This window comes from Bufo bufo, chromosome 4 (assembly GCF_905171765.1).
Source record: "Bufo bufo chromosome 4, aBufBuf1.1, whole genome shotgun sequence".
Classification (NCBI taxonomy): Eukaryota; Metazoa; Chordata; class Amphibia; order Anura; family Bufonidae; genus Bufo; species Bufo bufo.
In genome coordinates this window covers 11,260,893-11,274,821 of record NC_053392.1, presented here as the reverse complement: position 1 = coordinate 11,274,821, position 13,929 = coordinate 11,260,893, and the positions used below count along the sequence as shown (strand labels likewise).

The window sequence follows — 13,929 nt, the reverse complement described above, 5'->3', positions numbered from 1 at the left end:
TATCCAGCATAGCTGTGGGAGTCAGCACATCAGGCTGTAGCCACTTTTTCAAGAGGTGGAGTAAGTCATAATACTGGGTCCTCGCAGGCTCAGCCAGCTTAAACCCCCATTAATGCTCTTGTCATCTGCACCTCAAGAATATCACCAGAATCTGCCCTTTTCTGATGGTGAAAACGGCAAAAACTCTTGTTGTTGCCTTGATTCATTCTTGTCTTGACTACTGCAACGCATTACTAATCGGTCTCACTCTCCCCCCTTCAGTCTGTTCTAAATGCTGCAGCCAGGCTCATCTATCCAACCGCTAGACTGATGCTACTAGTCTGTGCCAGTCACTTGACTGGTTGCCCATCCACCACAGAATACAGTTCAAACTTCTCACCCACAAAGCTCTACACAGTGCTGCACCTCCATACATCTCCCTCATCTCCATCAGGATTTCAGACAGTGGCTGAATGGCGCCTGGCAGTGAATAGGTGGCACTGCTCGTGTTTGGTGTGCCAACCTGCTGAACAGCGTAGAGTGATTGGCATCACTGGGATGGTACTAGGTGGCAGACAATGGCTTGATATTATATATACATGACCATAGTCAGACTGGCACAGGGTACGTGACGATAGTCAGACTGGCACAGGGTACACGACCATAGTTAAATGTTGCATGCAATAGGTGGCTGTAAAAGGGGCGGGTAAAGGGGTGTGGTCAAGGGGGCGGCAAAATTAGCTTTTGCCTAGGGTGGCAAAATTCCTTGCATCAGCCCTGCCCGTAATCAGGGCTGGCCTTAGGTGTTCAGGCGCCCTGTGCGAGCTAACCTTGTGGCCCCCCCCCCCCCCCAAAAAAAAAGAAAAAACACTGCTTGTTGCTGGCATCATGGCATAGGCTGGCTGACTATCCAACCAAGTAGTTACCAGCCCGCACACCCCAAAGGCCCGTGTAACGTTATACTTCCCTGCTTCGTGAGATTTCCCTACCTTCGTCACTTCCGGTCGCACCGGACATGACGTGAGGAGGTGTGCAGCGCCGCGCAGGCGCACAACGACAGGTTAGGGAAATTTCACAGCAGAGTGCGCATGCGCCAGGATCCTCGCCGGCGGTTAGGGTAGGGAAAAACTATGGGCCAGTGCGCAGGCGCAGTGATCGGATGGATGTTCTCAGCTGGACACCGGCCGACACTGCGCATGCACCGGGAGCCTCACCAGCGGTTAGGGAAGGGAAAAATTACGTACGGGCCAGTGCTTTTTCCCTACCCTAACCGCTGGTGAGGCTCCCAGCGCATGCGCAGTGTCGGCCGGTGTCCAGCTGAGAACATCCATCCGATCACCGCACCTGTGCACTGGCCCATAGTGCGCCCCCCCCCCCAATACCCCAGTATAATAAACATTGGTGGCGCAGTGGGCCCCCCCCAATTCCCCAGTATAACAAACATTGGTGGTGCAGTGCGCCCCCCCCAATACCCCAGTATAACAAACATTGGTGGCGCAGGGCGCCCCCCCCAACACCCCAGTATAACAAACATTGGTGGCGCAGTGCGCCAACACCCAGTATGATAAACATTGGTGGCGCAGTGCGCCCCCCCCCAATTCCCCAGTATAACAAACATTGGTGGCGCAGTGCGCCCCCCCAATACCCCAGTATAACAAACATTGGTGGCGCAGTGCGCCAATACCCAGTATGATAAACATTGGTGGCGCAGTGCGCCCCCCCCCCATATAATAAACATTGGTGGTGCAGTGTGCCCCCCCTCAGTATAATAAACATTGGTGGGCAGTGCCAATGAGGGTTAAAAAATAAAAAAATTATTAACTCACCTCCTCCAATTGATCGTCTCCTGTTCTTTCTTCATGACCTGTCAAAGGACCTGTGGTGACATCACTGTTCTCATCACATGATACATCACATGATCCATCACCATGGTAATGGACCATGTGATGAGCTCAGTGACATCACCACAGGTCCTGAAGAAAGAACAGGAGACCGGCAGCTACGCGATCAACTGGAGGAGGTGAGTTAGTTTTTTTAATTATTTTTTAACCCTCATTGGCACTTCCCACTGCGCCACCAACGTTTCTTATACTGGGGTGTTGGGGGGGGGGGGAGGGGGGCGCACTGTGCCACCAACGTTTCTTATACTGGGGTGTTGGGGGGGGGCGCACTGTGCCACCAATGTTTCTTATACTGGGGTGTTGGGGGGGGAGCGCACTGTGCCACCAATGTTTCTTATACTGGGGTGTTGGGGGGGGAGCGCACTGTGCCACCAATGTTTCTTATACTGGGGTGTTGGGGGGGGGGCGCACTGTGCCACCAATGTTTCTTATACTGGGGTGTTGGGGGGGGGCGCACTGTGCCACCAATGTTTCTTATACTGGGGTGTTGGGGGGGGAGCGCACTGTGCCACCAATGTTTCTTATACTGGGGTGTTGGGGGGGGGGGCGCACTGTGCCACCAATGTTTCTTATACTGGGGTGTTGGGGGGGGGGGCGCACTGTGCCACCAATGTTTCTTATAAAGTTATACAAATACAGGAGGCGGGTGCTGGAATCAAATAGCCGGCACCCAACCTCTGTGACAGGGAGCTGCGATCAGCGGCAGTTAACCCCTCAGGTACCGCACCTGAAGGGTTAACTCAAGTGCAGCTGATCGCAGCTCCCTGTCACAGAGGTCGGGTGGCCACAGCCCCTCCCGTCTCTCTTCTTATTGGCAGCGGCGGGGGCAGCAGGCAGGTCAGACAGGGGAGGGGGAGATGGAGGGGGCGCCCCGAGGGAGAACACAAGTGCAGCCTCGCCTGCTGCCGCATATTACATTGCGAGCTGTCGGCCGCCCAGCGCCCCTGTTGCTATGGCGACCTGTGCGGCCGCACAGCCCGCACACCCCAAAGGCCGGCCCTGCCCGTAATACTAGGTCAATTCACAACTTCTCCACCTTCAAACGTGCCTTAAAAACACATCTTTTCAGGCAGGCTTATCAAGCTACCTAAAATGACTTTTCCCAGACTAAACCTTTCCCCCTCCAACTCCTCTGGCCTGAACTCGATCCTCTAGTAGTCCCAAACCCGAAGCAGATCGGCCGGACCCACTCCTGGCTCAAATCCTACTTATCACAATCAACTACCTTATGTGTCATCCCCAATTCCTCATAGATTGTAAGCTCTTGCGAGCAGGGCCCTGACTCCTAGTGTTTCAGTTGTATATTAGCCAGTTACTTTTGTTTTGTACATGAACCCTATGAATTTGTAAAGCGCTTCGGAATATGGTGGCGCTATATAAATTATTATTATTATTATTATGTACCCGCTGGGCCGGGACCAACACATTCACCCGCCAGTCTTGCCAAAATCTCACCCTTTCCTTTTTAGTAGTCGGCCGCTTGATCGTCCGGCAAGTCGAAATACACCCGCTGGGAATCGGATGCCAGGAATGGAGCGACTACCTCAGCCGACTAGTCACGGGGTAGCTTTTCCCCGATGGTCACTGTCTCGTACATCGCCAGGTAGGTTTCAATGTCGTCTGCGGGGGTCATCTTAGGAATCGCGGCACGGGCTGCTTTCCGGGCATTGTGGATGTTTGGGGTTGCTCCTGCTGTCTGCAAAGCCATCACGTGTTGTAGCAGCAACTGGTTAGTCTCCTGCTGCTGCTTATTAGCCTCGCATTGCTGCAGGTTTGCCTCCATGAGGGCCTTCACAACAGCCTCTATTTTGTCGTGGGGCACTGATTGTAATACAGCTGGTTTAATGTACGACATACAACCGTGCCAGAAACCAAAAATATTGGCGTTCACACCAGCCTCCCTGCTCTTGCCTGCATCCTCCACCAATTGTGGGGTTTCGCTCTGGTAGATAGGGTAAGTGGGCGCAGTACAGAGGCAAAATACAAGTTCTTAACTCAAAACTTAAAGAGGACCTTTCATCAGTATAATTTTAATAAACTAATAACCCTACCTAATAGTGCGGCTTCCACTGATGTTCCCCCTTTTTTTTTTTTTTTAAATCGGCCACCGAATGTTGAAATAATAGCCCCGTTTGTTCTGGTGCAGCGCCTGTCACTCAAGCGCTTTTTTGTATGGGGCGTTGCTAAACTTTTTTCTTTGCTATGGGCCTTGGCTGAGAGCGCAGCCAATCAGAGCGCTCCTCTCTCAGCCAGGCAGATCAGATAGAAAGATCAGCGAAAGATCAGATAGACCGGCCGAGGGACGCGACGAGTGTGGAAGCAGCGGTACGAGCGGCAGGGTAAGTATCATAATCATCCCCTAGACATCGCTGCAACAGGATGTCATGAAGCTAAAGTTCTCGCGAGAACTTTAGCTCCTTCTGCCTGGCTGAGAGAGGAGCGCTCTGATTGGCTGCGCTCTCAGCCAAGGCCCATAGCAAAGAAAAAAGTTTAGCAACGCCCCATACAAAAAAGCGCCTGAGTGACAGGCGCTGCACCAGAACAAACGGGGCTATTATTTCAACATTCGGTGGTCGATTTAAAAAAAAAAAAAAAAGGGGGAACATCAGTGGAAGCCGCACTATTAGGTAGGGTTATTAGTTTATTAAAATTATACTGATGAAAGGTCCTCTTTAAGGCAATTGCACAAAACAGCACGTAACTTTGCAGTCTTGGTGTTAATTCACACACAATGGAAAGTTCATATAACACAAGTCACCTTGCTGGTAGTTCTGCCTCCAGTAGTCCACAGCAGGCTTTAGGGGGCCTGTTTCCCGAGCGTGCGGCTCTCAGCCCACCAGTATGGCACAAAGCCTCAGATCCCAAAAACAGAGACCTCTCTGCTCAGTCCAGCTGCCTATTTAAAGACAGCCAGGTGCTGCCAAAACCCGGAGCGGCGCTTAAACTTCAGTCCGGTATTTGACCTCACCTGGCTGGATACCTGGTGAGGAAAATACCTGCCTTGCCAGACAACCCCTCACAGTGTCACTATATATATATATATATATATATATATATATATATATACACACACTCACCTAAAGAATTATTAGGAACACCTGTTCTATTTTTCATTAATGCAATTATCTATTCAACCAATCACATGGCAGTTGCTTCAATGCATTTAGGGGGGTGGTCCTGGTCAAGACAATCTCCTGAACTCCAAACTGAATGTCAGAATGGGAAAGAAAGGTGATTTAAGCAATTTTGAGCGTGGCATGGTTGTTGGTGCCAGACTGGCCGCTCTGAGTATTTCACAATCTGCTCAGTTACTGGGATTTTCACGCACAACCATTTCTAGGGTTTACAAAGAATGGTGTTAAAAGGGAAAAACATCCAGTATGCGGCAGTCCTGTGCGCAAAAATGCCTTGTGGATGCTAGAGGTCAGAGGAGAATGGGCCGACTGATTCAAGCTGATAGAAGAGCAACGTTGACTGAAATAACCACTCGTTACAATCGAGGTCTGCAGCAAAGCATTTGTGAAGCCACAACACGCACAACCTTGAGGCAGATGGGCTACAACAGCAGAAGACCCCACCGGGTACCACTCATCTCCACTACAAATAGTAAAAAGAGGCTACAATTTGCACGAGCTCACCAAAATTGGACTGTTGAAAACTGGAAAAATGTTGCCTGGTCTGATGAGTCTCAATTTCTGTTGAGACATTCAAATGGTAGAGTCCGAATTTGGCGTAAACAGAATGAGAACATGTATCCATCCTCTGATGGCTACTTCCAGCAGGATAATGTACCATGTCACAAAGCTCGAATCATTTCAAATTGGTTTCTTGAACATGACAATGAGTTCACTGTACTAAAATGGCCCCCACAGTCACCAGATCTCAACCCAATAGAGCATCTTTGGGATGTGGTGGAACGGGAGCTTCGTGCCCTGGATGTGCATCCCTCAAATCTCCATCAACTGCAAGATGCTATCCTATCAATATGGGCCAACATTTCTAAAGAATGCTATCAGCACCTTGTTTAATCAATGCCACATAGAATTAAGGCAGTTCTGAAGGCAAAAGGGGGTCCAACACCGTATTAGTATGGGGGCACTAATAATTCTTTAGGTGAGTGTATATATGTTTGTCCATTGCAGAAACCCCTCATTATCAGTTGCCCAGTTAGCGGTAGGGAGAATTAGGGATAACTAGTGCACAACAAGGTCCCAGTGTGCCACCATCAGGGGCTGCTGGGATCATAGGGATAGAATATTACAGATGAAGGGACAGATAGAATGTCTCAAGAGTTTGTAAAAAAGAGGGGAATTGTTAATGTAACCGACACAATCTTGTCAACTTTTCCAAACTTCTTAAGGACATTCCAATACAGGGTGTGAGAGAGGCATGGTGGGCTACAAGGCTTGTTTAGGTTGCCAAGGCCAGGCAGACCCTGTCCACACATTCCACCATAACCTGCCCTGTCCTGAGGCTATCATGCAGTGTTTCTTCTAATCTGATTGGCTCAGTGTCCTATCCCATAAACCTTTGATTGGTTCTGTGTTTGTGTCTTTGTGTATGAATAGACACTGAGAAAGGGGAAACCTCAGACTATTGTACACCAACTCTGTGTGTGCTTGATGTTCCCCGGCTGGTGAAGTTACTCTAACAAAGTCGACTTGTGAACAGCAGGAGACGTCCTTGTCAAGCTGTGATTGATGCTGAAGGCCACATGACAAATTTTTGAGACACTGACATTTTTGTGGGGTATACCCAATACTGGTGTTGACTTTTGTTTCAATAAATTGTTTGAGATGAGGAAATCCCCATTGCTGCTTCTACTTAAATGCCCTACTTTCATGATATATCACTGGAGCCAGAACTTTTTATGTTTTCCATAAATTTCACCTGAAAGCCAAATATCCCTAACTTTTTGTGGTGGACTCCTGATATAAAATGAAAACATCTATTGAGTTTGTCTATGCCGGACTCAAGGACCATCAATAGAGATGAATATACAGTATATTAGCGTATAATGTAGGGTTGTCCCGATACCACTTTTTTAGGACCGAGTACAAGTACCGATACTTTTTTTCAAGTAGTCACCGATACCGAATACCGATACTTTTTTTAAATGTCATGTGACCGTTTTGGGGGATCTGTGGATCTGTGGATGACGCACTGTCATGTGGGGGATCTGTGGATGGCACTGTTATGGGGATCTGTGGATGGCACTGTTATGGGGGATCTGTGGATGGCACTGTTATGGGGGATCTGTGGATGGCACTGTTATGGGGGATCTGTGGATGGCACTGTTATGGGGGATCTGTGGATGGCACTGTTATGGGGGATCTGTGGATGGCGCTGTTATGGGGATCTGTGGATGGTGCTGTTATGGGGGATCTGTGGATGGCACTGTTATGGGGATCTGTGGATGGCACTGTTATGGGGATCTGTGGATGGCACTGTTATGGGGGATCTGTGGATGGCACTGTTATGGGGGATCTGTGGATGGCACTGTTATGGGGGATCTGTGGATGGTACTGCTATGGGGTGGGATATCTGTGGATGGCATTGTTATGGGGTGGGGGGATCTGAGGATGGCATTGTTATTTGGTGGGGGATCTGTGGATGGTGCTGTTATAGGGGATCTGTGGATGGAACTGTTATGGGGAGGATCTGTGGCTGACACTGCTATATGTCATCCACAGATCCCCCTCATAACAGTGTCCCCCAATACACCGGGCCCCGCCGCTCACCGAAGTATTTATAAACGTGAATCCTTATCCTGTTGTTAAGTTGAACTAACGCTGCCCTCTCTCATGTTCCCCTGTATCCCCACAGCACTTACTTAAGCTTCCATAGCAGGCAGAGCGGACGGCACCAGTAACGTCACTCACTGACGTCGCGCGTCTGCTCCGCCTGCTTCACTCATAAAGTGGGCGGAGCAGGCGCTCTACGTCAGTGAGTGACGTTACTGGTGCCGTCCGCTCTGCCTGCTATGGAAGCTTAAGTAAGTGCTGTGGGGATACAGGGGAACAGGGGAGAGCGCAGCGTTAGTTCAACTTAACAACAGGATAAGGATTCACGTTTATAAATACTTCGGTGAGCGGCGGGGCCCCGCCCATAGTTACGCCCATAGTATTCTATTTATGTATCGGGGCGGGGTATCGGCGGCTGAGTACCGCCGAGAAAACTCGGAATCGGTCCCGATACCGATACTAGTATCGGTATCGGGACAACCCTAGTATAATGTACAATAGAACTCCTCATTTTATTGTAGAAAGATGATTCATCTGTAACTGCAGTATAATTCACTTTATTAATTAAACCTTTTATATTCTCATATGCTTGTAGTCATTCTTTAAAGGCTATGTACACCTTTGGGGGCAATTTTTTTATGATAGCATTTTACTCATTTTGGGCTAAAAATCATGTTTTCAATTGGTTCTTATTAAAAATATTGAGCTGTTCTGTCACAAAGAAGTAACTATTTTTCTAGCTGTGTGACTGGTACTTTCACTTTGTGAAGGTCATCTAATAACCCTTATCTGTAAATTACCAAGAGGTCATAAACACTTATTTAAGCCACATTCGTATCAGTAAGATAAGTCCTCTTACTGATTATCAGTAAGATAAGGATTGAACTATAATAAGTGTTTAGGATGTTAAAGAGCAGAGATAAGAAGTCCATCAGCTCCCTTGTCTAAAAGATGAAAGAGAAAATGAAGACCCTGCTACTAGACACTGTACAGAGAAAAGAACTCCATCTTTTTAATAAAGATCAATTAAACAGTATAATGAGTACAATGCAATAATAAAAAATGGCCCCAAAAGTGTACATAGCCTTTTATATCACAAAAGTCTAATTATTACAACTTCCAAGATTCTCAACGTAAATACAACTTCTATCCTGTGTGAATTCTATGTTGATCAAGTTTGGCTTTAGTAAGAAAACATTTCCCCCCATTCTTAACATAATAGCGGCTACTTTCCCCTGTGAGTTCTCTTATGAACCTTGAGCTTGTCTTTACTAATAAAACATTTTCCACATTCTGAACATGTAAACGGTTTTTCTCCTGTGTGAATTTTCTCATGTGTAACAAGATTTGACTTTTGTGTAAAAGCTTTTCCACATTCTGAACATATATATGGCTTCTCTCCTGTGTGAATTCTCCGATGATTGCTGAGATTGGCTTTAGTGAGAAAACATTTTCCACATTCTGAACATGTAAACAGTTTTACTCGTGTGTGAATTTTCTCATGTGTTATAAGACTTGTCTTATGCATAAAATATTTCCCACATTCTGAACATGTAAATAATTTCTCTCCTGTGTGAATTCTCTGATGATCCGTGAGCTTGTTTTTAGTAACAAAACATTTCCCACATTCTGAACATGAATACGGCTTTTCTCCTGTGTGTTGGAGCTGATGTTTAAAAAGACTTGAGGTATCTCTAAAACATTTCCCACATTCTGAACATGTAAGTGGTTTCTCTCCTGTATGAATTCTCTGATGAACCTGGAGCTTGTCTTTAGTATTAAAAAATTTCCCACATTCTGAACATGAATACGGCTTTTGTCCTGTGTGAATTCTCTGATGATTGTTGAGGTTGCCTTTAGTAAGAAAACATTTTCCACATTCTGAACATGTAAACGGTTTTTCTCCTGTGTGAATTTTCCTATGTGTAACGAGATTTGACTTTCGTGTAAAACCTTTCCCACATTCTGGACATGTATATGGCTTCTCTCCTGTGTGAATTCTCTCATGAAGCTTAAGGCTGTCTTTAGCAATAAAGCATTTCCCACACTCTGAACATGAGTGTGACTTGTCTCCTGTATGAATTCTCTCATGTCTTAGAAAATGTGATTTATCTGTAAAATATTTCCCACATTCGGAACATGAATACAGATTCTCTCCTGTGTGACTTTTCTCATGTGTAACAAGTTGTGATTTATTTGTAAAACACTTTGCACATTTTGAACATGAATATGGCTTCTCCCCTGTGTGAATTTTCTCATGTGTAGCAAGTTGTGATTTCTCTGTAAAACATTTCCCACATTCTGAACATGAATATAACTTCTCTCCTGTGTGAATTCTCTGATGAACTTTGAGATTGTATTTATTAATAAAACATTTTCCACATTCTGAACATAAAAAGGGCTTCTCTCCTGTGTGAGATCTCTCATGTCTAAGAAGACGTCCTTTATCTATAAAACATTTCCCACATTCGGAACATGAAAAGGGCTTCTCTCCTGTGTGACTTCTCTGATGTATCACAAGAGCTGATTTATCTGCAAGACATTTCCCGCATTCTGGACATGAATATGGATTCTCTCCTGTATGAATTCTCTGATGAATCTTGAGTTTGTCTTTAGTACTAAAGCACTTTCCACATTCTGAACATGGAAAAGGCTTTTCTGTTATGTGAATTGTCTTATGTCTAAGAAAATTTGATTTATCTATAAAACATTTTCCACATTCTGAACATTTATATGGTTTTTCTCCTGTGTGAATTCTCTGATGAAGCTTGAGGTTGCCTTTAGTACTACAGCATTTCCCACATTCTGAACATGGAAATGACTTCTCTCCTGTGTGAAGTTTCCCATGTAAAATGAAATTTGTCTTTTGTGTAAAACATTTCCCACATTCTGAACATATATATGGCTTCTTTCCTGTGTGGATTCTTTTGTGTTTATATAGAATTGAGCTGTTTTTATACTGTTTTCCACATTTCCTTTTAACCCCTTTCTTCCCGATACTGGTAACAGTCTGTGATTCGTCAGGATAAGTTTCTTCATGATTAGGTGGATTTGATAATAGATCTGTACTGTGAAGTCCTGGATGGACATTATAGGTAATGAGGTTTTCTTCTGAAGAGTGATTCATAATATCTTCATCTTCTCCTTTATGATCTAGTGATAACATGAAGTTTTCCTCAGAGTACTTACTGGGATTTTCTGTTAGGACAAGAAAAAAGATTTAGTATTTTTCCTGAACAGTAAAGAAGACAAATCTCTAAGCTTCCTTTTAGGCTTGAAAGCCACAGGTACGTCCTGCTGTATAATGAGCTTCATGCTGCTGAGTGTGTGTGATAAAAGAGCAGGATCTCTTCTCCTCTCTGTGTATGAAGATATTATAGCTGCTCGTCTCTGTCCCCCATTGGAACTGTGGTCGGGTAAAACTGACAACTAAAGATGAAGCAGGCAGAGGGGAAAAACTGCTGATAAATACAGATTATAAGACATAATGGCCATAAACACTGCTACTCCTCATGTCCGCACAGGACAGCTTATTCTGGGAAATCACTAGAAATGACAGGTGATATACAAAGTGCGGCAAAAGTCTGGACACACCCTTTCAACTGGTGTAATTTGTAAAAATTGACTTCTAATGCGTGAAAATATTAATTGGGAGGGGCTGCATTATTTGGCGGAGGAAATGGTTTCAGCCACCATTTGTGAAATCTACCACACTGAATTCAGATCAGCTTTTTCCAATGAGTCATGTGTTAGATTAGTCTTGGCAAGAATCTACTCAGTAACACACTGGAAGGGTTTGTTTTGACCTATCTTTACCTGTTTAAGAGTGAAGCAAGATCAAAGTTGAGTGAAGCAAGACTGTATCTGACATCCAATTAAGGCTACATTCACATCTGTGTCAGAAGCTCCATTTGGGCTTCCGTCACATGGTCCGTTAAATATAACAGATGCATGGAAATTTTTCTACTGTAAAAAAACCTTGAACTGAATAATGAATGGTATCTGTTAGGCTCCGTTCCTGTGACATAAGTGCTGACCCTATAACAGAGCAGAACAGAAATACAAAGTGGTGACGTGAAAGCAGCCTTATCCGTTGTCATTACAGGTGAAAGATCATGCCGTTATCTAAGGAACATTGCAGAGGAATAGTCCTCATGTGTGAAGAGAGGACATACTTGACATCGCATCCGACTTCAATGCACGCCACCCAGATATGCACCCTATTTCAACTCCGTCTTAACTCAACTGCATGCAAAATCACCAAAAATTTTTGTGAAACTGCATTATTCGTTGACAGACAGCGAACAGGACAACCACAGTCTGAAACAAGTGAGAAGGTTGTTCTCACAGCCCTATAAATCTGGACACAACATAAGAAGTGCACGGGTATGGGGTGCTTGCATGGGTCTACTAGTGCAAACTGTCTTTGTCTCTAAACTGTCATGCAGTTAAACATGGCAGTTAGAGGGGCAGTAGACAGATAGGTTATGAGACTTACACATTTTCACAATCTTCCTTAACTATGTGCCTTGCGTCTATGTCCATTATCTTATGTGCTTTTTACCTCCACATTCACCCCGTTTCTCCTCCATTAACTTCTATCCACATCAGCCCTCTCTCCTTCACTCTCCCATGTACAGTTCCCATGCTTTATTCACCTTCCTGAACATCTCATCCCATAATGTCCCAGGGATGATCCCAGGCACAATAAGCTCTCTCACAAATCCAACAACCATTTCCTCTTTCTCGCTTTACTTTTACTTCTTATTTTAGGGGATTTCTCTCCTAACCCTGGCCCACCATCTTACGTCAACCCCTTCCCCGTCAAAAATAGAAACCCTGCAACCTCATTAACATTAGTTGTCCGTCTTCTCTTCCCTCTTTTAATTGCGCACTCTGGAATCTATGGCCTGTGTGTAACAAGCTCCCCTACATTCATAACTTCTTTCTTACTAACTATTTTAACCTGCTGGCCCTCACTGAAACATGGATTCAGGAATCTGCCACAGCTTCTCCTGCTGCTCTTTCCTACGGCGAACTACGCTTCTCCCATACCCCTAGACCTGAGAACAAACAGTGGAGGAGTCAGCATACTCCTTTTCCCACTATGCACTTTCCAAATCAGCCCCCTAGTTGTATAGCGGTTGTATACTGTCCCCCTGGCTCACCAACCTAGTTCCTGGATCACTTTCCAGCCAGGCTGCCACATTTCCTGTCCTCAGAATTACCAACCCTTAGCTTCGGAGACTTTAATATTCCATATAAAACAGCCCCATCTCCCCGTCTGCCTCCTCTCTTCTATATCTAACCTCCTCTCTTCACCTTTCACAACTTTCTAACTCTCAGACAGAAAGACGGTAATACACTTGACCTGGGCTTTGTTCAATCTCCAACTTTAATAACTCACCTCTCCCACTCTCTGACCACAACATCCTCTCCTTTACTCTCACAAATCCTCACCTATTCCAGCATACTCCTACTCATTACACATTTAGAAATCTACAGGCCATTGATCCTCTTACACTTACAAACACTCTACACTCATCATTGTCCTCAATCTCTTCCCTCTCCTGTCCTGATATTGCTGTACATCACTATGACACCCTCTGAAGCACCCTGGATGAACTAGCACCCCCTACCTCATAACCTCCAAACACAGACCAAAGCAGCCCTGGCACTGCAAACTTGCTTTCTCCAGCGTTGATCCAAGAGTGCTGAACCCCTATGGAGAAAAACTCACACACACCAGAAAATATCCTCCATTACAAAATCATGCTTAAAACCTATAACTCTGCCCTTCACCTTGCTGAACAGCCTGCTTCACTACCCTAATCTCCTCACTGTCCAACAACCCAAAAAAACCTGACACGTTTTCACTACCTCCTCAGTCCTGGCACCTATAACAGACCTCTGTGCTGAAGATCTGGCCACCTATTTCACAGAGAAAATAGAAAACATCCAGCACAAAATCGGCTCCCAGCCACTAAGTGTCATTGATCCCTTCCCCTACATCTCCTCTGGCTCACTGTCCATGTTTGACCCAGTCATGGAAGAAAGGGTCTCCAGGCTCCTCTCTTCTTCTCATCCTACCACACATGCACTACTGACCCCATTCCCTCACACCTACTCCAGTCTCTCTCTTCTGGTATCTTCCCCTCCTCTTTCAAACACTCTATCATTACCCTATTATTACAAAAACCTTCGTCCTGCACAACTAACTACAGACCAGTCTCCAATCTTCCTTTCATCTCTAAACTCCTGTGCTCACTCTCTCCTTGATCCATTGCAATCTGGTTTCCGCACCC

The 13,929-nt window shown here is 45.4% G+C and overlaps 4 protein-coding genes across 11 annotated transcripts in view; 1 reads left to right on the top strand and 3 right to left on the bottom strand.

Annotated features, from left to right (window-relative positions):
* The window catches only part of LOC120998305 (gastrula zinc finger protein XlCGF26.1-like), a 4,064,644-nt gene that overhangs the window by 271,481 nt on the left and 3,779,234 nt on the right, over window positions 1-13,929 (top strand). The window lies entirely within an intron of this gene.
* Window positions 1-13,929, bottom strand: part of LOC120998356 (zinc finger protein 420-like) — an 870,654-nt gene that overhangs the window by 117,036 nt on the left and 739,689 nt on the right. The window lies entirely within an intron of this gene.
* Window positions 1-13,929, bottom strand: part of LOC120998306 (oocyte zinc finger protein XlCOF7.1-like) — a 1,981,422-nt gene that overhangs the window by 1,639,072 nt on the left and 328,421 nt on the right. The gene's annotated exons all lie outside the window — the stretch shown is intronic.
* Window positions 8,498-13,348, bottom strand: LOC120998316 (gastrula zinc finger protein XlCGF26.1-like). 2 transcript variants are annotated; one of them, XM_040428975.1, is made up of 2 exons: window positions 13,264-13,348; window positions 8,498-10,822 (listed from the first exon to the last, which is right to left on the bottom strand). In XM_040428975.1, the coding sequence occupies exon 2, from the start codon at window positions 10,788-10,790 to the stop codon at window positions 8,850-8,852; it is 1,941 nt and encodes a 646-aa protein (XP_040284909.1). In that variant the 5' UTR covers window positions 10,791-10,822; window positions 13,264-13,348; the 3' UTR covers window positions 8,498-8,849. The 2 variants fall into 2 exon arrangements, with proteins under 2 accessions (XP_040284909.1, XP_040284910.1); XM_040428976.1 differs by lacking the exon at window positions 13,264-13,348 and adding an exon at window positions 12,471-12,489.